General features: G+C 43.2%; 1 protein-coding gene across 1 annotated transcript; it reads left to right on the top strand.

Moving 5' to 3' along the window:
* Positions 1-4,112: 4,112 nt before the first annotated feature.
* Positions 4,113-24,247, top strand: RP2 (RP2 activator of ARL3 GTPase). The gene is made up of 5 exons (XM_069972383.1): positions 4,113-4,376; positions 11,359-12,024; positions 13,015-13,129; positions 14,579-14,664; positions 23,715-24,247. The coding sequence occupies exons 1-5, from the start codon at positions 4,245-4,247 to the stop codon at positions 23,796-23,798; spliced, it is 1,083 nt and encodes a 360-aa protein (XP_069828484.1). The 5' UTR covers positions 4,113-4,244; the 3' UTR covers positions 23,799-24,247.
* The last annotated feature ends 140 nt before the right edge of the window (positions 24,248-24,387 follow it).

Raw genomic sequence — 24,387 nt, 5'->3', positions numbered from 1 at the left:
GGGGAGGTTAGTCAGACTGTATGGGCCCTATTACACAGAGCGATTATCGCTCTTAGTAATAGAGAAAACGACCAGGCGATGAAACGATCATTGGCTAATTGTTGGTTTAGATTTGGACCTAAAATCGTCGGTGGCCGAACGCGCATCGCTATGTGTAATAGCTGACAGGCCGATCAGATGCTGCTGCCACCGGGACCGGGAAGCTGCGGAGCACAGGAGTGAAGACTGGGAGCAGGGAGAGGTAATGTATCAGGTGTTTTGGCAGGGGCTGCATGGACATTGTTAACAATGTCCATGCAGCCCTTATTATCGAGCGTCTAATAGGTAGCAGATCAGCACTTGTGCACTAGAATGATGTGGCTGTAGTCAGCTATGTAATAGGACCCTATGACTGGGTTTTCCCATTTCTCTCTCAATAGCCACGATATCTAGGCAACATCGCACTAAAAGCTGTATTTACACAATCGCTTTGTTGTGTTTGTTTACTTGATTAGAGCCTAGATGATTCTATAGGTTCTCCAATTCCATGTCAATTGACTCAATGGGCTTTGGCATGTGATTTGCATTAACAGGTTTAAAAGGTTACAAGTTATAACCATTTTTTTTTTTGAGGGGGGGGGGGTGGCAGCAGCATCATATATGCACCTCAGTTACACTGTGCCCCAGAAATAACAAAAATAGATTTTTCCAAAGAAAAAGGAATGGAGGATCTATTTAAAGGTAAGGCCAGAATGCTTGCTTCATAAGTAACTGGTAACGGTCAGCACGTGTATATGCATAGACGTGCTGACAGTTTCTCTTGAAATAAAAGATGTATAAAACTACAATGACAATATTAAGTAAAATATCACACACAGAAAATAGCATTTTTAACTCAGTGAAAGATGTAAATCTTAGCACTAACATTTTAAGTCCAGATACCTCTAGTGAATGAATGCCTACAGTAACCGTGATCAGCTTCTAGCTCTGTGAATGACCCATTCATAAAATATTTATAACACATCATTTCATTCCACAATTGCCTGTGCGCAATTTGCAAGTCTTATATTAATCATTTGCATTTGGAAGCATTAGTCTATTTTTTTTTCTATATAATTACTATAAGCACACAGCTCTCTGCTGACATCCGAGACAGGAACTGTCCAGAACAGCAGCAAATTCCCATAGATACCCTTTCCTGCTCTGGACAGTTCCTGTGTTGGACAGAGATATCAGCAGAGAGCACTGTGTCAGACGGTGGGGAAAAAAAAAAAAAAAAAAAAAAAAACATTTAATGCAGGACATACAGCAGCTCATAAGTTTGGGAAGACTTGATTTGGGGAAAAAAAAAGATTTTTGCTGGAGTACCCCTTTAAATAGCCTAACTGATTTTGTGGACTAAATGGACTGTCTTGGCTTTGCCATGTAATTACCAGGCTTCATCGCAGTGTTTTTCAGAAATGATCTGATTAAGCGCGGTAATGGTAATCACATGGCTAAGCCCAGTCAATTTACATAAATTTGCAGAGCCCACATAATCAATAAAGACCAAATCATCAGCTTGGTGGAATGGTTCCCAGCACCTGATCACTACCTTCATAATCTACCAGCAGCGCAATCACTTTACAGGAGCACCAAACCTGTGATTTCTTTTGGCAAGAAATTTCCATATCTTAGGGGAGTGTTGAAGAGTGCAGATAGAATAAAAGGGACTTGTGAGTAAAAGACTGATGGTGGTACCAAGTGGTCTAATAGCCATAGGAAGGACTCCCCACAAAGAAGACATGACATGATATGGGTCAAATGTCTGCCAATTGCCCTCTTACCTCTAAGCCCATGTGGTGTGACACTGACTGACACTGTTAACACTGTGTCAATTTTTGCAAAACCGTTTGTGTTGTATTACAAAGACGAGAGCCTGAGCTTCAGGTGTACAATTTTGTGCTTGTATGGATAGAAATCCCTTTTCTCCACCTTCCAGATTTAATGTATAAAATGCATATACAGGGTACACACAGACCTACCACCCGCAGCACATACATACACTATATCTAATGAGACACCTCTGTGGGGGACTTGCTACTGTGTGGAACACTATTATAGAGGCTGGCTACTGTGCGGGACACTTTTATAGGCGCTGGCTACTGTGTGGGACACTATTATAGGCGCTGGCTACTGTATGGGACACTATTATAGGGGCTGGCTACTGTATGGGACACTATTATAGGGGCGGGCTACTGTGTGGGATACTATTATAGGGGCTGGCTACTGAATGGGACACTATTATAGGGGCTGGCTACTGTGTGGGACACTATTATAGGGGCTGGCTACTGTGTGGGACACCATTATAGGGGCTGACTACTGTGTGGGACACTATTATGGGAGCTGGCTACTGTATGGGACACTATTATAGGGGCGGGCTACTGTGTGAGACACTATTATGGGGGCTGGCTACTGTATGGGACACTATTATAGGGGTGGGCTACTGTGTGGGACACTATTATAGGGGCTGACTACTGTGTGGGACACTATTATAGGGGCGGGCTACTGTGTGGGACACTATTATAGGGGCTGACTACTGTGTGGGACACTATTATAGGGGCTGACTACTGTGTGGGACACTATTATAGGGGCTGACTACTGTGTGGGACACTATTATAGGGGCTGACTACTGTGTGGGACACTATTATAGGGGCGGGCTACTGTGTGGGACACTATTATAGGGGCTGACTACTGTGTGGGACACTATTATAGGAGCTGACTACTGTGTGGGACACTATTATAGGGGCGGGCTACTGTGTGGGACACTATTATAGGGGCTGACTACTGTGTGGGACACTATTATAGGGGCTGACTACTGTGTGGGACACTATTATGGGGGATGGCTACTGAATGGGACACTATTATGGGGGCTGGCTACTGTGTGGGACACTATTATAGGGGCTGGCTACTGTGTGGGACACTATTATGGGGGCTGGCTATGGTATGGGACACTGCTGTTGGGGGGCTGTCTACTGCATGGGACACTACTGTTAGGGGACTGGCTACTGTATGGAACAATACTGGGGGGGGGGCTGGTACACTTTACATAGTCTGTGATGTAGCACACTTAAACGTATCCTAAGTAAAAAATTAACCATCATTTGTCTTCCTGTGTCTAGTGTTCATGGCACCTACACCATTGTGCATGACCCCACCATCTACCACTGGACAGATAATGTGTTGGGGTGAATGTTCATGCCGATTTGGACACATCAGTTTGGCTACACATTCATATTTGTTAAAGTGTACCTGTCATGATGCATACTGACCTCATCGGTGTGAAATCCCTTCTGCTGTTGGGGTTGGTACTATACAAGGGCCCCATTCTCATCTGAGGGTGTGTGCACACTTTAGGAAATCAACGGGAAATCCGTTGCAGAATCCGCCGCCCATGGACAGCGACGTGCGCGTCTCCGCCCGTGTCATAGACTCCATTCTATGCACCTGCGCGGACCTGTTCATTCTTTGGACGGAGGGTTTTCCGTCGCCATTCTGTAGTGTGCACTTACCCTAACAGAGCTTGTGCACAGAACCAACCCGGCCTGGTCGTATCCATATGTACCTGAACCTCTGGTGACAGAAAGGATTTCACACCCATCGGGTCAGCGTACGCTTTATATCACTACAGGTACACTCTAAAGATTTTTTATTTTTTTTGTTGGTGTTTATTGTGATATTGATGAAATACAGTCACAGAGGTGACATCTATAGGCTAAACATTATACCAATACTGTCAGAACCATTAGAACATGTGAATAAACCCATTAAAACGTATTGGCACTGCTTCTTGCAGATTTGTTGCGGAAGTATGGGTTAGGTCCATTCATGTGAATACAGCTGTTCCCTAGTTCCATCACTGACAGCCGGAGAGGAAGCGAGAATGAATTTTTTTAAGGCCAGTAGAAGGAAGAAGCATTTAAAAGCGCTCTGTCCTGCTAGCGCTGCTAATAAAGCTGAGTATAAAAAAAACCTGTGGCATCAGCAGGAAGGTCTGCTCCTCCAATGAGAGCGCTCGGCAGTTCACACGGGCATAGTAAACAGATCTGTTGCTGGGCAGCCGACTAGGCGGTGTAGCGTGCGCGTCCCCGCACACAATCTGGCGTGGCCGCGCTGCTCGTGCACTCTTTTAGTACAACGCTCGCTGGAAGTGGACATTGCGGCTTTAGAGAGGAGCCCGGACCCTGCGACCCCCTCTGTCAGCTTCTCCTGCCCGTGTCTTTGAGATGGGTTGTTGCTTCTCCAAACGCCCTGAGAGGAAGCAGAGCTCTAAGGATTCTGCAGATGGAGAGCAGCAACAGCTTCAGCAAGTGGATGGTGGGGAGAGCAAGCAGTACAGCTGGGATAAGAGGGAGAAGGTGAGCTCTGGACCCAGCGTGTACCTGTCTGCTAGGGCTGGGGGGGAGGCGGGCACAGGGTGACAGCCCCCTGGGCTCTGTGCTGTGGCCCCTATGGGTGCATCGCCCCTGATTCCTCATGAGATGCACATAGAGATCTAGGTGTGTCCCTGCAGCGTCTGTATCACAAGGAAGCAGGGCTCCTCTAGTCACTACAGTGTGGGATTAGATGGAGCTTACAACTTTATTCATAGAAATCTCCATTGTACATGTCCAAGATGATCAACCTGTGTTCCTGCACACTGACATCCCTGCAGGAGCTCCTCAGGTGCCTGCTAGATGTTACCACTATCTGATAGACTGTGGTATAGATGGAGACATCCTATCTAGTAGTAGATGGCCTTTATTCAGAGAACACTTACTATTATTATTATTATTATTATTATTATTATTATTATTTGTATTCATAATGAGGAATAGATGGTTTCAATAATATGGTTTAACGGAAAACTGTAGTATGTGATATGCCCTATGAACAATAAATGGCCAATAACAATTACAGTATTTTCCTGCATAGAAGACTTTTTAACCCAGGAAAATCTTCTCATACGCTTGGTGTCGTCTTAGTCTTATAGGACAGGTGCTGAAAAACATTGGAATTGGAACGGAGAATCTGCGGTTGTCTCATACAGTGGGGGGAGCCAAAAAAAGTCAGCTTCCCTCCGTATACGGCAACTGTATGAATGGCAGAGCAAGCTGCAGGCGTCCGGGGTATGGAAAAAAGATACGGTAGAGTGGCACTGTCCCCAGAAAAACACACCTCTTTCACACTTCTAGCCGGCCTTTGCATCCTACCGGTATTACTGTACCTCCTTCTCTGCCTCTCAGATCTCGTTGCTGTCTGATGTTTTTTATAAATTTTTATTTGGTGTGCGTTGGAAGAGGGATAGTCTTATACAGTGAGTATATCCCAAGCTTTATATTTTAACTGAAAAAGTTGGGGGTCGTCTTATACGCAGGAAAATACAGTACCATACTTTGGGGGTATATCTCAGTGAAACTGTCTGCTGACATGCACCGCTGTATACCTGCCCTGTGTCTATTGATTTCAGTGGACTGATCATAGTTAAGTAGTGGCAACTTTCAGCTCATTTCTAAGCTTAAAGTGTTCCTGTCGTTATAACCTTCAAAATCTAAATCAACAGTATAGGTGATATAAAGCAAGTTTGCAATTTACATTCATTATGTTTTTGTTGGTATCATGTTGTAAAACAAAGCTGTACTTACCAGAAATCCAGGTCCAGTATCCTGAAGGCAGATTTTCTGACTGCTTACTGACTACTGGTTGAAAAAAAAACTGACTAAATACAGCAATTCCAGGCAGTACTGAGAGTCCTGGCTCAATGTGTCCATCAGTCACATGACTGCCTTCTCTCTGTGAGCGCTCAGATTACCTGGGATACCCAGGACTTCCTGTTTTCTGACTGTTTGCAGTTTTTTTGCAAAAAAAAAAGAAGTCAGGAACAGGAAGTGCTCTGTTTTTAATGATAACTATAAAAATAAATAATGCATGTAAATTGCAGTCTTTCTTTATATTACATCTACTGTTGATTTAGATTTTGAAAGTTATAACGACAGGTACACTTTAAATAGTTTTTGGGTATGTGCACACTGCTTGTAAGAGACGGAAACTCCGTTGCATAATCCATCGTTCACGCCCGCTTGCGGACATCGGCAGGCGTGCGCGACTCTGCCAGCGTCATAGACCCCATTCTATACTCGGGCGGATTCCTTCCTCCGTCCAAAGAATGATCAAGTTGCATAGAATGGGGTCTATGACACGGGTGGAGACTGATTACTCGAGGGAGTTTCTGTCTCTCTTAAGGAGTGTGCACATACCCTTTGGGTATGTTCACACTACGAAATCCGCGTGGATAACTTCCAGCGCATTCCACCGCTCGAAGTTTCACCCATCCAATAGGCTCCATTCTATGCTCTGGCAGATTCCGCTGTCCACCCAAAGAATTGACAGCGTGCTGTGTGGTGTTACAGGGAGAGACTACAGCGTGCTGTGTGGTGTTGGGGCCCGTTCACACTATGATTTCCTCCTGCTATGTCTTCGAATAGGAGGGCTCGTGCTCCTCTGCTTAAAGAATTGACATGTCAATGCATTCTGGAACTTTTAGTACTTATCAACCGCTCAACCAGGAAGTACAACCACAAAATACAGAACTAAGACATACTAAGGTATGTCTCTTAACTTAATTCTCGGCACCATTCTCGGCAGCTGGGGGCCTGCTGCAGGCTATGTTCACTTACTGGCTGAGTGGGGCTAATGTGTCACAACTTGGGTCCCCACTCAGACCAGGAAACAGGTGAGGGACAGAGGACCCCTGTGTCAAAGCCAGGAAGGTAGGTGCATGTTATGTTCAGCCACCTTCTCCCTGGCTCTTGTAAAAAATAAATAAAAAAGTCTGACCCTGGACTTCTCCTTTAAGTCATCAGGTTTGGCCAACTTTAGTCTAAGGGAACTTTTAGGTAGGCCCTAACTACAAATCTCTATCTATCTATCTATCTGTATAACTTTAGTTAGGGTCCATTTACAAAGAAAGATTATCTGACAAAGATTTGAAGCCAAAGCCAGGAACAGACTGTAAACAGAGATTAGGTAATAAAGGAAAGCCTGAGATTTTCAGAGCCTTTTCAGATCCATTCCTGGCTTTGGCTTTACATCTTTGGCAGATAATCTGTCAGATAATCTTTCTATGTAAATGGACCCTTAGTCAGGTAATCTTAAACCACCCAGGTTATCAGCTATATCAGCTGTTAAGTACCATTTAGTGTCGAGAAAGGGCCTGACCATTTTCTGATGTTCTATAGAATCCAGGAAGGTCACTATAAATGTTTTCCACTTCTTAAAGAAAGACTTAGCCCTCTTTTCCCTGGATTGTTCTGCCACTAACTGTTCCATAAAAAGATAATGTTTAACCTGTTGTACCATGTTTCCTACTGTGGGCATATCCGGAGTTAACCACCTAGATAAGAGACATTGGTTTGCCACCATAAGAAAGGCATGAACCAGTAAAGATTTCTCCTCTTTTCAAATCCATTCCTGGCTTTGGCTTCAAATCTTTGGCAGATAATCTGTCCGATAATCTTTCTGTGTAAATTGACCCTTATATTAGGAAAAACTTTGACATAATTCAAATGAAAGGAAACCAATCATGAGGATTTAGGGTTCCAAGCGTCAATAATGATGTTCTGAAGCTTGCTGCAGCATTTCCTATTATATAAACTGCTTACCTCCATCCTCCTGAAAATGTAATTTTATTCCTCCCCATGCTGTATGCAAATCAGTGCTAACTAGTCACGTGGGCAGCGTGTCAACTAGTCACAGTTCCCGGGCGGGAATCGCACCCCTTCTCACTGTAACCCAACTCCTGAAGGCAACAGCAAACAATTAGTTTATATGGTAGAAAACACTACAACATGCTTCAGAACCTCATTATTGTTGCTTGGAACCCCAAATCCTCATGTATGGTTCCCTTTAAAACAGTCTACCACTTTTTTTTTTTTTTTTTGTAAAATGAAACTTTATTTTTTTGCTTAAGATATCTGTTCAGTGACTAAGCCGTGTAATTTCCCTTTTGAGCAAAGCAGAACTAATGTAAATGATACTTAGTCACATGTTGACAACCCACTGGACACACCTAGAACTAAGTATATTTTTAAACAAAAAGATAGAGCACTGACTCTCCCCTTCCCCAAACGTTTTATAGTTTGATTTTCATCATTTTCCCCTCACTTCTGAGCCTGGCATCATTGCACCCTTATTCTTGATAGGTGTAGGACCTGCATTTATCAGACTGGATGAAAATTGTATGAAAATAAGAAGGGTCTTTAATCCACATTACCATCTCAAACAGTTCTGGAAGGACTACAGATGGCTACTAAAATACTTGCAAATGTAATTTTAAAACGGACGAATCCTTTAGGGTACAAACCCACTTGACGTATTTGCTGCGTGAATCAGTCTTAAAAATAAGCAGGCAAAACGCAGGTTGGCTTCATACGATTGTTCTGCGTTAAAATACGCAATTGCGTATTTTTGAAGCATGAAGCTTGTTGTTAGCAAAGCACAGTTGTTAACAACCTGTGCGAAAAACGCATGTAGCTTCACGCTTCAAAAATACGCAATTGCGTATTTTAACGCAGAACAATTGTATAAAGCCAACCTGCGTTTTGCCTGCTTATTTTTAAGACTGATTCACGCAGCAAATACGTCAAGTGGGTTTGTACCCTAAAAGCATTTTCAAGTAGATCTGATCAGGTGCGAACGTCGATAGTGCTGCTGAGCAGCTGTTCAGTGGAGCTGCACTGGGATGGACACGTCTGTGTTCATTATATAGTGGCTGTGGTAGGTTACTGCAGCTTGACTCCCATTCAGTATGAACTGAATTGCAAATACCTAGCGCAACCAGTATACAATGAATGAACTGTGTGCGTATGGGTCTGTTGACTGAAGCAGCTCCTCTCATTTAAGGGTTAATTGTGTTTGGGTCTGCAATATGGAAAATTAGATTGGAACAGGGATTTGTGTGAATGCAGACACTCTGTACAGTGCTGCAGAATATATTGGAGGTGTATAGGCAGGGAAAACAAATGGGCCTGTGATGAGATTCAGCTTTACATATAAGGATATTTAAAATGTTTGCCCTGTGAGCCATAATGTTTGTTTGCCTGCTTTGTATCACTGCTCGGCTGATAATTTGACAATTCTCAGTAACAAAATCTACAGGAATGTTCTTAGTCTGATCACTGAGCGAGTGAATGTTGTCTTTGTGTAATTCTACTTGGGAAGTTACAGCTATGCAGAACTCAGGATACAGCTATGCAGAACTCAGGATAAAGCTATGTGGGCTGCACAAGACAACTCTTAAGTGTATATGTAAAGGATGGCAGCCAAGCTAGCTCAATAGGGTCATTCTAACATCTAAACCTCAAGTTTAAAGCAGTTTGTATGTTGTCTTTTTGCTGAATGAGGCTTATTAAGTTAGATTTGTTAAATCATGGAAATTTCCTCCCTGATTTACATTTTCAAAAGCAAATGATTCAGTGTAAAATGTTTGAGGAGATAAACCCCCAAAACGTCAAATGAATAATTAGTAAAAAAAAAAAAAAAAGCTAGTTAAAAAATAATTAGTCATTTACATCTCCTTACACCCATATATGCTCTATGGCATTGTTGCAGTGAATTTCGTTTCTGCCTTAGAATAAGGGCCTTTTTGTCACAAATTTGCAGTGAAATGGTGCCAAAAATGTATTTTGTTAGAATAGACATGACTATGGAGAGCATGAAAGTTATAATCCAAAAAGAAAAAAAAACAATTTGCAGTGATCTTTGAAAGCTGCTCACCTAATCTTCTATAAGATGTCACAGGACAAGACAGCTTCTTATTCACATGTCCGCAATCTTGCTGTTATAGCTTTTCTGTATAACACTGTTGTGATGTTATACTACTGTATTTCTTGATATTACTATGTAATGTGAGATTTTTCTTTTCGCTTAAAATCCAATAAAAATATGTTAAAAAAAAAAATTGTCACAGGGCTTACTGCACTGTGATTGACAGCACAGGAGGGCAATCTGAATGTCTGGCCTACACTTCCTGAAGTCTTATACAAGTCCTGCAGTTGTCATAGACTAATGGTGCGTTTACACAGGCAGATTTATCTGACAGATTTTTGAAGCCAAAACTAGGAACAGACTATATACAGGGAACCGGTCATAAAGAAAAGACTTAGATTTCTCCTCTTTTCAAATCCATTCCTGGTTTTGGCTTCCAAAATCTGTCAGATAAATCTGCCTGTGTAAACGCACCATAAGGGTGGTATTACACGGGGCGATGGGGGCCCGATAATACCTGTAAACGAGCAGCGATCTGCTAGATCGTCGCTCGTTTACTGGACCGATTCGGCCGATTATCATTCCATGTAATAGTACCCTAACATTTTATTGACTAGAGATGAGCTAACCTCAAGCCTGTTGTTGTAGAAGTTCAATGCAGTCCTAGAGAGTCCTGTCAAAAAATGTTTTCCAGACAGCAATGGGGCTGCATCCAACTTTTTCAGCCACTGGTAATGAAACTCTGAGAGTACGGGTTCGGACCAACCCGAATGTGCTCGAGGTTCACAACCGACTCCGAGGATCAGAAACAGCCACACCTAGTGGCCAGTGTTATAATTAAATTAATTACAAATATGTTAAATTGTTAAACATTGATACATTTATTAAAATATGCAAAGGGGTATCCAGTATTAGAAAAACATAGCTAATTTCTTCCAGGAGCTGGCTACTCTTGTTTTTGTGTGTAGTATTCCAACTCTAATCCATTGAGACCAGGCTGTAATGTCAAACAACCTAAGGAGGTGAGGTGTTTTTGGAAGAAAGGCTTTTCCAATCAAGGATAACCTACTTTTCAGTTCTCATATAAGTGCCCATAGATTGACAGTTATCACTGGAACTTCTCTAGAATGAGAACTGCTTGTCCTGGGACTAGACAAGCCAAAGCCCTTTTGAAGTGTCCTGACCAATGTGCTTAGATGCTGAACTCTGACCTGCAGCTTTCTCCTTGGGGGGCCCTGGCCCACATAACTGGATTGCCGAGTCCTGGGAGATAGTCTCTCCCCTCCAAATCCTGATAGTTTGAGGACTATGGTTGCTTTTTATCTGTGCCCCATAAAATTACAGTAAACACACCGTATTTGAACAATTCCATGAGGAATGATGGCAGCATTTGTGATGCAGCTAACTGTATGTAGTAGGATATGCTGCAGCTTTCCATCTGAGAGGTAAGTCAGGAGAACAGCCTATCATGACATCTATTTATCCATAAAAACAAAACCAAAAAGCTTGTGTACTTGATTTGATTGTACGTATAATTTTCAGTTGGAAACATTTACATTCAGAATTAACTAAATATTGTCAATTCAAAACCCACAGGTGGACCCAAAGGATTACATGTTTAATGGTCTTAAAGATCAAACCGTAGGACGTTTGCCAGATAAAGTTGCCGGTCAGCAATTTGTCATACAGGAATGTGAAAACTGTAACATCTACATTTTTGACCACTCTGCTACCATCACCATTGATGACTGTACAAACTGTCGAATCTTTCTGGGACCTGTTAAGGGCAGTGTGTTTTTCCGGGACTGTAAGGATTGTAAATGTATTGTGGCTTGCCAGCAGTTTCGTACAAGAGACTGCAGGAAAATGGATATATTCTTGTGCTGTTCTACTCAACCCATCATAGAATCCTCCACCGGCATGAAATTTGGATGTTTCCAGTACTATTATCCAGAACTAGCTTCACAGTTTAAAGATGCTGGTTTGAGTATATTTAACAACACATGGAGCAACATCCATGACTTTACTCCTGTGTCTGGAGAGACCAACTGGAGTCTTCTTCCCAGTGACTGTGGAATCCAGGATTATGTCCCACTGCCTGACAATGAGGAACTGAAAGCTGTTCGTGTTTCAATGGATGTTAACAGGAGCATAGTTCCCGTAACCTGGGGACAGAGACCGAAGAAAAGTGACGAGTCATGTTTGGTAGTGTTTTTTGCTGGAGATTATACCATAGCAAATGCAAGAAAGATGATTGATGAGGTAAGTGCCTGTAATATTTATAAAGAACGTTTTAAAGGCTTTTTTTTTATTTATCCACCAGGATAGGTCATCAGTCACTGTCGCTTGCATTACTCAGTAAACAGTGCCAGGAACAGCTGCCTCCTTTCGTTGTGTAGTGGCAGGACTTGGTTACTGTTGCTCAACTGTGTACATCTGAGCAAGAGCTGAGCTGCAGTTACGCATCAAAACTGCTACACGGCGAATGGCGCAAAGTACTTCTGGCCCCAGACACTAAGTAGTACAGTCAACAGTGACTGATGACCTATCCTGTAGGTAGCTTGTCAGTCTGTTTTGCCTGGAAAACGCCTTTAGGGTACAAACACACACACTGTATCGCAGCGTATTTTCTGCTGCGATACACAGCAGATATGCAGTAGATTAGATTTAAATAACTGAGCACAGGATCAAATCTGCAACATCAAATCTGCTGCGTATACGGTGTGTGTTTGTACCCTTAAACAAGTTTTTATAGGTTCTTCGGTGGAAGACACAGGACACTGAAGGAGTGGCATGGTCACATGCTCCTCAATGCTCTGCCATCTTATAGACAGAATTACCATTGGGGATACAGCCCAAGACAGCACAGCCTGCAGGAGGGGTGCCTGATATAGTGTGTATGTTTACGAATACTATACAATTTTACTGTACAGTGGTCAGCCCCATTAAAGTGAAATGTACCATCAGGTTCATCGCTTTTATTTTTATTTTTCCCCGATTGGTGCTGGTGCAGGGATCCCTGTGGCGCTGCCTGAGCTGCACTAAAGAGCAAGGGTTCACCATTAACAAATTTGAACAATAGATGTATTGGGGGAAAAAAGTTAATCATTACAATATATTACATAGAAAGGTTGACAAGCCCCTTAAGTTCAAACCTTTAGGTTCAAAGAATCATCTGGTAATTTTTACATTTGTTTTTAAGATATATAACCAATGTGATTTTTATTTTTTATTTATTTTATTTTTTTCCAGATGGTTGGCAAAGGTTTATCTCTCATTCAGACTAAAGAGGTTACAATGAAACCTGAAGACGCAAAAAGAGTTTTTAAAGAACGATCCACTGAGTTTTTACCTTTATTGGAGAATGGTATGAGATATTATGGTTTGTATGTATGTGTATGTCAGGCCTTGAATACTAAAACTGATTCTGAAAATAGTGGCCTGCAGAGATTCTTTACTACTATTTCCAATTCCAAGTTATCCCCTGCACAGTGACGGTTCTGGCCTGTCCTTAAAGCCTTGCCTCTGCTGCCTATTTTGGCCAGAATAACCAGGCCATTTTTTGCTTTTTCCTCCTCTCCCTCTAAAAGCCATAGTGCTTTTACTTTTCCAAATACTGGGCTGGTTGGGGTGTCATCTTTTGCGCTACAATCTCTAGTTTTTATTACTAGCTTTTTTTTTTTTTTTTCCTGATGTGGCAAAAAATCCACAATCCTTGCATTCTTTTTTTCTTTTTCCATTTACAACATTTGCAGTGCGGGAATAGTATTATGTTTTACTAGATCAGACAATACAGCACACTACGGTTTATAATATGTATATTTATTTTTATTTATTTAGTTTTTGAAATGGGGTGATTTAAACTTATTAGAGGAGGGGCTATTTAATATTTTCTTTAATTTTTTTTTTTTTTACACTTTTTAAGTCCGCCTAGGGAACTATTACATGCAATCATTAGACTGTTGAATGCTATGCTATTGCATACCATTGATCAGTCTCATTAGCAATCTTAGGGTCCTATTACACTGAGCGATTAACAACGATAAACGATCGCAAACAAGATTGTTTATCGTTAACCTGAAATCGTTCACATATTACACAGAACGATAATCGTTAGTTATGATCGTTATTGCGATCGTTACTATGATTGTTTATTCCTGCTGATCTCAGAAAAACTATGAACAATGTGCAATTACACTGAATGATTAGTGAAAAAATGAAGAACTTGAGCGAACGAATGTGGAATTACAGCAAACGATTAGCAATAATTTTACGTTCAGATGTATATCAACGATCAACGACATATGAATGATTTTTCGATCGTTGCCTGCAATTACACAGAGCGATTATCGTTTATAGTCGAGCGATTTTAACAATTTTTCATATGATAATCGTTCCGTGTAATAGGGCCCTTAGTCCTCATTAGTCTGCCTGAGGACTGCACAAAGCCCCTGAGCTCTCTTTATAGAGCGCCTGCACATTGACATGCCAGCTGCTTTTCATGATCGGATGGTTAAAGGGGTTTTCCTATTTAGTCTCTATGGGAGCTGCTGGAAATGGATGATTTACCGCATTTGGCAGTTTTTTTTTTTTGTTTTTTTTTCTGGCTCCTATTGAGAATGAATAGAATACCAGTGGTCAAACCACCCCCACCTGTTTGCGTATACTTCAGCATATAAATTGGAGAAATGTATACCTTTTTATTATATATCTAAAGTATCATTGTATAAACTTCTTGGGTAAGATTAGCAGCTTGGTGTGCTTCATGATTCAATAACCTTTATGTATGTATATAATGTATGTTTGTATCTTTAAGGCTCAGTTGTTGCTTTGGAGTTTAATGGAGAAGGTGCAGTAGAGACCTGTCAGGAGGCTACTTCCAGCATCTTTAGTGGAACAACGGTGAGTCATAGTATTATTAATATTTAATATTAATATTGTTATATACTATCTTTAGTGTTTTAGTGATAGCCACCCCCTTACTCTGTGTGGTTCTGTGCACCATACACAAACTTAGATGCTGCACAAATCATATATACCTTTTATAAAACTTGTCTTTGTCGTCTTTATCCTCTAAAATTGCTTTAGTTAATCGGTGGACATTGTCACCTAAGCAGGGCTTGACTTTCTTGGTCAGAGATGTGTTTTTATGCCATTACCTTTGCAGTAAAACTAATATCTTCTGCAGGTCAGTATGATTAGCCGGTTTATATATTTTTATGTTTTAGTTAAAAAAAAAAATAACTTGTTTTTCTAAAAAAACAAACAAACAAAAAACCCAAACAGGTTTTGAATTGTTATATTCTGACTGACCTCCATAACTTAATTTTTCTGTCTAGAGAACAATATAATGACTCATATTTTTTGTGGTGAAATCTGTAATATTTATTGGTAATTTTTATTAGCAGTGACTTTTTATTTGGAGAGTTTTTTTTTTTTTTAGACTAAAACTATAGAGTTTTACAGAATGTATAATCTTTAACAGGTTCCTTACTATTCATGATGGTCGCCCACCGCGTAGCATGTCATAGAAAATTAATTCCACAAAAATAATTATCACATTTACCAAGTTAGGGGAAAGTGCTAAAAATTTTACCACATGAAACTACAGCTCCCAGTATGATCTAAGCAGTGGTATGGGTATATTGGAAGTTGTTTCACCCATCCAGGCCCGCTTCTGCCATGAGGCGGAATGAGCCTTCCGCCTCAGGCGGCAGATTTTGCGGTCCGGCAGGGGGTGGCATTATGTCCCCCCTGCTGTCATCTTTGTTAAGTATCACTTAACAAAAATGACAGCGGCCGCTCACCTGTCCCGTCACCCGCGCTCTCCACATCCCGTCAGGTCCTGCGATGTCACCCTGCAGCTGTCACAGACCTCCAGGCTGTGGTGAGTGCCTGGGGTCGGTGGGGGATGCGCTGGGGTGATCGGGTCGCGCGGGACCCGATCACCCTACTCACTTACCACAGCCTGGAGGTCCGTGACAGCTGCAGGGTGACATCGCGGGACCTGACAGGATGTGGAGACAGCAGAGAGCGCGGGCCGGCTGCGGTGTGGGACAGGTGAGTGGATGGCTGGGGTGGGGGGGGTGCCGGCCATCACTCGGGGCGGCCGCCTGAGGTTTGCCTCAGGCGTCAGAAACCCCAGAATCAGCCCTGTAGAAGGTACAAGTAACTACATCAGTGATTGGACATAGGCAGAACACACTCACTTGTGATTTCTTTTCTATATTCTTTCCTTTTTTTTCTTTATCTGGTCCAGACAGCCATGATTTATCCCAGCTACATCTTCCCTTAAAGTGACTCTGTACCCACAATATGACCCCCCCAAACCACTTGTACCTTTTGGATAGCTGCTTTAAATCCAAGATCTGTCCTGCGGTCCGTTCGGCAGGTGAGGCAGTTATTGTCCTAAAAAAATACTTTTAAACTCGAAGCCCCGTGCCCAACGGCAGTATCTGTGCCCTAACTTTGCACAACCTCTCTGTCCCTCCTCCCCACCCTCTTCATCATTAGCAATGCTCCAGGCAGATTGCCTCCTATACCCCACCTGTGTCAGCCCGGCACATGGGCTGGATCGTTAAGGACCTGTGCAATGTTTAGCATGGAGAAAATGTTTCAGTGGCAATACCTGAAGAGGGTGGGGAGGAGGGACAGAGGGGTGGTGCAAAGTTGGGGCACAGATACTCCCGTTTGCCAATGCATCCCCTGCCGAACGGACCACAGGACAGATCTTGGATTAAAAGCAGCTATCCGAAGGTACAAGTGGTTTGGGGGGGCTCATTGTGGGTACAGAGTCGCTTTAACTCGGGATGCAAACAAAGTATACATTACATCCAGGAGAATTGCACAACTCCCTGCCATCTACTTCACCTGTGGGTACCCACACTCATACACCATCTTGTCTACTACTGTCCAGTGGTCAAATGGCTAACCACTTTCACACAGTAGTGTTTTTAGCAATATTTTGCATCAGTTTTTCCCCCTCGACATGACAGCACCAACCAGAGAGGGACCCCGCCTCCCCAGGGACAGGAACCTGAAGAGATAAAAGAGCAGGCCCTCCTCTTCCTCCTCAGTGGTTTCCTGTCCCTGCGGGAAGCCTGAAGAAAAGTAGGGGACCGGAGCTCCCTCTATTCCCTGGGGCTGTAAGCTGAGGGGGATGCTCTAGAGGCCGTAGTTCGGCCTAAGTCCTACTCACCCCGGAGACCGAGGAGACATTGGGTCGGTTCCCAGTCAGGCCGGACGCATACGGAGCTCCGGGGAAGCGCTGTGGCGCGCCGGAGGGTCCGGAGGATTGGGGCCTGGTATCGGAACTTCCGGAAGTGACGCGCGGTGACGCGTCTGGAAGTTCCGGAAGCTGCGTCACACGCCGGAAGAGCGCCGGATGCCGGAGGCTCTTCAGTGAGGAGCGCTCGTGGTATCATAAAGGCGAGAGTGTGGCGCAGGCGGTTGGGGGTGAGAAGGCCGGTCACTGGACGCAGCGATGAGTGAAAGAAAGGAATCGGAACGGACGGCAGAAAAACCCAGGGTACCAGAGGGCTGAGGGTCACTTGGAGGTAAGACAAAAAAATCTCTCAGGGAGCTGACAATATGATGTTTTCTTAGGAGGAGGAGGTTAAGAGGTCCTCAAAATCTACTAAGAAAGAATGTAGGATCTGTAAAGTCAGGTTGCCGGCTGATTTGGATCGTCCTACATGTGACTCCTGTGTGAGCAAGATGGTGTCAGCAGAAGTCCCTAATATGTCTACCTTGCTAGCATCCATGAAGTGAGTGATCCCTCTGTTGTTGCCCAGCATATTACTGGTGAAAGGTCAGCACATAGCTAAGGTGGTTTTTTGTGTTTTCTTATTTTTAGGGAGTTGATTAAAATGGAAATCCAGAACTCTCTAAAAGTAGTCCCACCTGTGGCAGCCCCTCTGGTTGTGGAGGCTGCGGGCCCCTCGCATGCAGGTGCGGGTTATTCTGATCAGGAGGCGGATGGGGCAGAAAATAATACCTCTGAAATAGAGGAAGCTAATGGGCCGGAGGAAGATGCTGGAGGGAAGCCATTGTGCCCCTTAGAGGATGTGGACTTTTTAGTTAGAGGTCCGAGCTGCTATGCAGCTGGAGGAACAAGTAGCGCCTAAGTCAATCCAAGATATCATGTTTGGGGGGCTGGAGGAGAAGAAGAAAATAGTCTTTCCAGTCCATAGAAGCATCTCAGCCCTTATTAAGAGGGAATGGTCCAAGCCTGATAGAAAGGGGTTTGTGCCCAGAGCGGTAAAAAGGAAATACCCTTTTAACGACTCAGAAAATCCAGGGTGGGTCCATCCCCCAAAAATAGATGTGGCAATTGCCAAAGTCTCTAAGAAGGGAACTCTCCCGTTTGAAGATCTGGGCACCTTGAAGGACCCAATGGACAAAAAAGCGGAGGGGTTCTTAAGGAGAGCTTGGGAAGCCACAACAGAGTCCTTTAAGCCGAGTGTAGCAAGCACTTGTGTAGCTAGGGCTATGTTATTATGGTTGGCACAGTTGGAGGAAGGGCTGCAGTCTGGTGAGTCTAGAGAAAATCTGTTAGCATGCTTGCCCAGGCTAAAAAAATCTGCATCCTTTTTAGCGGATGCGTCTGCGGATGCCTTGCGGTTTTCCGCAAGATCCGCAGCCCTGTCCAATTCAGCCAGGAGGGCCATATGGTTAAAGAATTGGTCAGGAGATGCAGTGGCCAAAACAAAATTGTGTAACATTCCCTGTGAGGGAAATACATTATTTGGTTCAGTGCTAGAAGATTTATTAGAAAAAGCAGGGGACAGGAAGAAAGGGTTTCCCTCTACTTTTCAACCAGGAAGGTTCCAGTCCTTTCGGGTACAAGGAAGGGGAAACTTCCGGGGTCGAGCTGCAGATAGATCAAGAGGAAGAGGGGCATCCAGAGCTAGGGGATACCTCTTCAACCAGAAATCGGACATGGGGAAGAAGCCAGCCGGCCAATAATTCAGAGCAAGTCGGAGGCAGATTGAAGTTTTTTTTTAGTGAATGGGAAAAGATCTGCGGTAGCAGTTGGGTTCTCAGTTATATTAGAGAAGGAGTTATTTTTGACTTTGTGTCTTTACCCCCTACCCGGTTTTTGGTGACAAGAAGTCACATGGGGGAAATAGGTCAGAAGACCTTAGAGGGGGAAGTTATTTCTTTGATAAATAAAAATGTCCTGGTACCAGTGCCAGAGGCTGAAAGGTGTCATGGCTTCTACTCTAGCCTTTTTTTGATCCAGAAACCGGATGGCTCCTATAGAGTTATTATTAATTTAAAACCATTAAATAAGTATCTAAGATACCAAAAATTTAAGATGGAGACGGTCAAGTCTACGGTTAATTTGCTTAGCAAAGATTGTTTTATGGCATCTATTGACTTAAAGGATGCCTACTTACATGTCCCTATACACTCACAATTTCAGAAGTACCTACGTATTGCTATATGTATAAATGGTTCTTTGTTTCACCTCCAGTTCCAGGCTCTTCCCTTCGGCATAGCGATAGCGCCCAGGGTGTTCACCAAAATCGTGGCAGAGATGGCAGCGCATGTCAGGGAAGGGCCAGGTCTGTTCATCCCCTATTTAGACGATTTTTTGTTGGTGGCTGAATCAGCAGGGTTATTACAGTCACTAGTAGATAGAACTTTAGCCATCCTAGGTAGGCTGGGCTGGATTGTAAATTATGAAAAATCTTTTTTGTCTCCAGCGCAAAGGAAAAAGTTTCTGGGGATCGTTTTAGATTCTTCTGTTCAAAGGTCTTTTCTGCCAGAAGAAAAGATTCAGAAAATACAATCCACAGTGTCGCTGGCAGTAAGAAATCCCAGGCTCACAATCAGAAGGGGTATGTCCTTGCTGGGGTTATTTACGGCAGCTATTCCAGCAGTCCCATGGGCGCAGACACACTCCAGGCCCCTTCAGACATATCTCTTAGATCTCTGTGACGGATCCCCGGGAGGGCTAGACAGATCCATAGTGTTGACAAAGGAGGTTGTGAAAAGTTTATCCTGGTGGTTGAAGACAGAGCATCTTTCGGTGGGGTTATCCTGGGTCAGGAAATGTCCTTTAGTCATCACTACAGATGCCAGCCCCTCAGGTTGGGGAGCCCACTTAGGTAGTTTGGATTTTCAGGGATCATGGGATAGTTCCTTTGAGGAAAGATCATCTAATTTTAGAGAGTTGGCAGCAATTAGTGAGGCTCTTAAGATGTCAGAGGGATATATTAAGAACTCAAATATTAATGTGCTTACAGACAACTCCACAGCGGTAGCCATAATAAACAGGCAGGGTACCACAAGGAGTAAGAGTTTATTGAATCTGTCTTATGAAATTTTTGCCTTTGCAGAAATAAATCTCCTAAGCCTCTCGGCTATCCATCTAAAGGGATCGCAAAACATAAGGGCGGACTACTTAAGCAGAAATCGATTAAAACGGGGAGAATGGAAGTTGAGCCGAGAAATCTTCCAAAAGATTGTACGTCTGTGGGGAAGTCCGGAGGTGGATTTATTTGCAACCAGGGAGAATCGACAGATAGATCGGTTCTACTCACTGTCCCCCATGGACAAGCCGATGGCGGTGGACGCCCTGTCACAGACATGGGGGTGGGATCTAGCGTATGCCTTCCCGCCAATAGCCATTCTCCCAAGGGTGTTAAGAAAAATCAGACAGGATCAGGCGAGAGTCATTCTGATCGCCCCGTTTTGGCCTCGCAGGGCCTGGTTCTCAGCCCTCAGAGATTTGTCAATTGCGGATCCGTGGGTGCTACCAGAACTACCAGACCTACTATCTCAGGGCCCGATTCTGCATCCACAAGCACAACATCTACACTTGACGGCTTGGCTCTTGAGAGGATGATTCTTAAGAGCAAGGGGTTATCAGATTCCGTAATTTCTACCTTGCAGCTGAGCAGAAAGCCGATTACCTGCAAAATTTATTTTAGAATCTGGAAAACTTTCTTTAATTTTGTGGGAACAAGACAGTTGGATTTTAGTAGTCCAAATATAGCGAAGATTCTTGATTTCTTGCAGAAAGGGTTGGAGAAAGGGTTAAAACCAGCAACCCTGAAAGTGCAGGTGTCTGCGCTAGGGGCATTGTATGATCAACAGCTAGCCAGACATCCTTGGATTATGCGTTTTTTTAGAGCTTTAGTAAAAATATGTCCCAGGGTAGTGAATAGAACTCCCCCATGGGACCTAAATGTGGTCCTAAATGCTTTAATTAAAGGGCCCTTTGAGCCATTGTCGGAAGCTTCCCTTAAGATTTTAACGTGGAAAACAGCCTTGCTTGTGGCAGTTACTTCAGCCAGAAGGGTTTGTGAGATAGTCCACTTGTCTAGTTCAGAACCTTACACAAAAATACTTTCAGATAGAATTATTTTTAAACCAGACCCCTCTTTCTTACCGAAGGTAGTCTCTAATTTCCACCAAACGCAAGAAATAATCCTCCCATCCTTCTGTGATAATCCCAGGAATGATAGGGAAAAAGAATTTCACTTGCTGGATGTAAGGAGGACAGTGATTAAGTACTTAGAAATAACAAAACAGTTTAGAAAGACAAATTCCCTGTTTATACAGTTTGCGGGTCCTAATAGAGGTGATAGGGTGTCTAGGGGGACCCTAGCTAGGTGGATTAGGCAGGCTGTATGTATGTGTTACTCGTCTTCGGGTCTGTCTCCTCCTCTCTCTGTAAAGGCCCACTCTACTCGGGCAGTGGCCACCTCCTGGGCCGAAAGGGGAGACGCCTCGCTGGATCAAATTTGCAAGGCGGCAGTATGGTCGTCACCGCACACTTTTTTTCGTCACTATCGGTTAGATCTTTCTTCTGCCTCAGAGCTTGCTTTTGGGAGAAAGGTGTTACAGGCGGTGGTCCCTCCCTAAATTCCATCTCTGGTATTCTCTCTGGTTGGTGCTGTCATGTCGAGGGGGAAAACGGAAATTACTTACGGTAATGATGTTTCCCGGAGTACATGACAGCACCATGGTATAACCCACCCTTTTCTTCTCTTTTCTTTTCTTTTCCGTTCGACTTCTGTTGGCACTAGGGTGTTCACAGGGTGTTAATGTCGGAATTGGTGATACGGGTATGGTTATAAGTGTTTGTTGTAACTAATAATTCAGGCTCTCTTTGGTCTCGGAAATTCACTGAGGAGGAAGAGGAGGGCCTGCTCTTTTATCTCTTCAGGTTCCTGTCCCTGGGGAGGCGGGGTCCCTCTCTGGTTGGTGCTGTCATGTACTCCGGGAAACATCATTACCATAAGTAATTTCCGTTTTCTAAACCAGATTAGATCATAAAAAACATAGAAAGATTTGCATCGCTATGTTTTAGACACACTCCTAGCTTTGGTTTACAAATATTGATCCAAAATGCTGACAAAAATACTTCTTTGTGAAAGTGTCCTAATGGTGAGGACCAAAACTACAAAAATGTTCTGCTTCAAAGGTTAATTATTTTTGTAGCAGATAGTTCCCCTTTAAATATCGGCAGGTTACACGAATCTAACCTGCTGATAGCCCCTAATTGCACGCAGGGGAAGAAGGTATGTCTCCCCCGGGCACCGTTCCCATGCTGTTAGCAGTGTAATCCTCGATCTGGAGCACCATTAGAAGCACTGCCCCACCCCCAGAGCGCCGATCTAATTATCATTAAAAGGAGTAGGAGGGCTTGCACAATGGGGACGGGCAGTGCTTATAAAGGTGCTGCGGACCGAGGAGTAAAGAGCTAACAGCACGGGAATGGCGCTGAGGAGAAAAGTATGAGATTTATCTTCCTCCTTGGTGCGTCGCTGTCCTCTTTTAATAAGAATATCCTTTTCACATGGTTTAGACCAGGATACTAGTACTGTATTAGAAACTACTGAATAGGGTAGCCTGATATGCCATTTAACACCAAAAATAACATACATGCAGTGGTAAGGTGATCATCTAATGATGTAATGTTTGTTAAGTGTCTCCTCTGCAAAGAGCCATCCAAAATAATCACTCGCTTCACTAGAATGAGAGTCCCCTGTCCTTGTTTATTATTTGATGGTTTTGAAAGGAACAGTGGCAGAGCATACGTGCTGCTTCTTCTTTTGGAGTCTTTGGTATGAATTTTTTCAAACATAGTAACATAGTTAATAAGGTTGAAAAGACAAGAGTCCATCAGGCTCAACCTAGGGAAACCCTACGGTGTTAATCCAGGGAAAGGCAAAACCCCCCACAAGGCAGACGACAACCGCCCCGTCACAGGGAGAGAACTCCCCCCAACTCCAATGGCAACCAGAATAATCCCTGGATCAGCGTATTACCAGAAATATAATGCCCATAACTTGTTATATTATATATTTGTTGTTCAGCTGTGTCCTTCTTATATACCGGTGCCCAAAACTGTACACAGTATTGCATATGTGGTCTGACCAGTGATTTATAAAGAGGCAAAACTATGTTCTCATCTTTAGCATCTATACCTCTTTTGATGCATCTCATTATTTTATTAGCCTTGGCAGCTTCTGCCTGGGACTGATCACTAAAGTAGAGTTTACTGTCCACCAATACCCCTAGGTCTTTTTCGGAAGCAGTTTTACCCAGTGTTTTATTATTTAGCACATAACTGTACTTATTTTTACAGCCCAAATGCATAACCTTACATTTATCCACATTAAACTTCATTTGCCATTTCACTGCCCAAGCCTCCAGCTTATCCAAATCCCTCTGTAATATGATTTTATCATCCTCTGTGGTGATTACTTTACCCAGTTTAGTATCCTCTGCAAAAATGGAGTATCTACTGTTTGAAATTTTTGAAAAAGTGGAGAGTGATATTGCTTACAAATTTTATGACCAGGCATTGTGTTTTACATATGACTAATTTTAATTCATAAATAACCGTTACTGTAAAATCACAGGAATTTTGTTACTGACTGACTTTAACACGTGCATATTATCATTTTTTATTTTTTTTTTACACAAAATAGGTATTCGTTTCAGAAAGCAAGATATCCTCTTCTCATGATGTGGACAACTTCTACAATTTTGCTGATATGCAGATGGGAGTGTAGAGCTTTTGATTTAATTGTTGTAATGTTGACATGCAACTGGTATGAAAATGGATTACTGTGAAGCTCCATAATTCATCTGAAACAATATTGTTTACACTTTGATTTAGTGAATGGTAAAGGAACTGTAAATCCGTATGGATAAGCTTCCTTCTATCATAGCATGAAAAGTAAACTTGATTTTGCTAACTGTGTATAGGCCAAAAAAGTGTATTTACATATATATTGTCCTTTACATCTTGAGAGATGGGATTGGGATTTCACTTAAAGTAGCACTCCACTTTTTATTATTTGCTCCCCAGCTGCAGACTGCCTGGTATACTCACCAGTGATGATCACTTTCTTATGGCCCTTTTTCACGGGTCGTTTAGAGGAGCAAACGAGCACTCTCAGCGCTCGTTTGCTCCTCGTTCCCCGCTCGCTACCGCCGGGAGGGGCGGCGGGGAGCTGCGGGGGGGGGGGGGGGGGGGCTGCTGGGAGGATCGCTGATCGTCCGGGCAGCCCATAGGATACAGCAGCGTCTGCTGCCGATGCTCCTATTCAACGGAGCGATGGCAGCAGATCGTTGCTGTATCAGTCACTTGTTTTTCAA

Source organism: Dendropsophus ebraccatus, chromosome 5 (assembly GCF_027789765.1).
Source record: "Dendropsophus ebraccatus isolate aDenEbr1 chromosome 5, aDenEbr1.pat, whole genome shotgun sequence".
Lineage (NCBI taxonomy): Eukaryota > Metazoa > Chordata > Amphibia > Anura > Hylidae > Dendropsophus > Dendropsophus ebraccatus.
The sequence above is the reverse complement of the archived record's forward strand: the minus strand, read 5'-3'. Positions and strand labels throughout refer to the sequence as shown.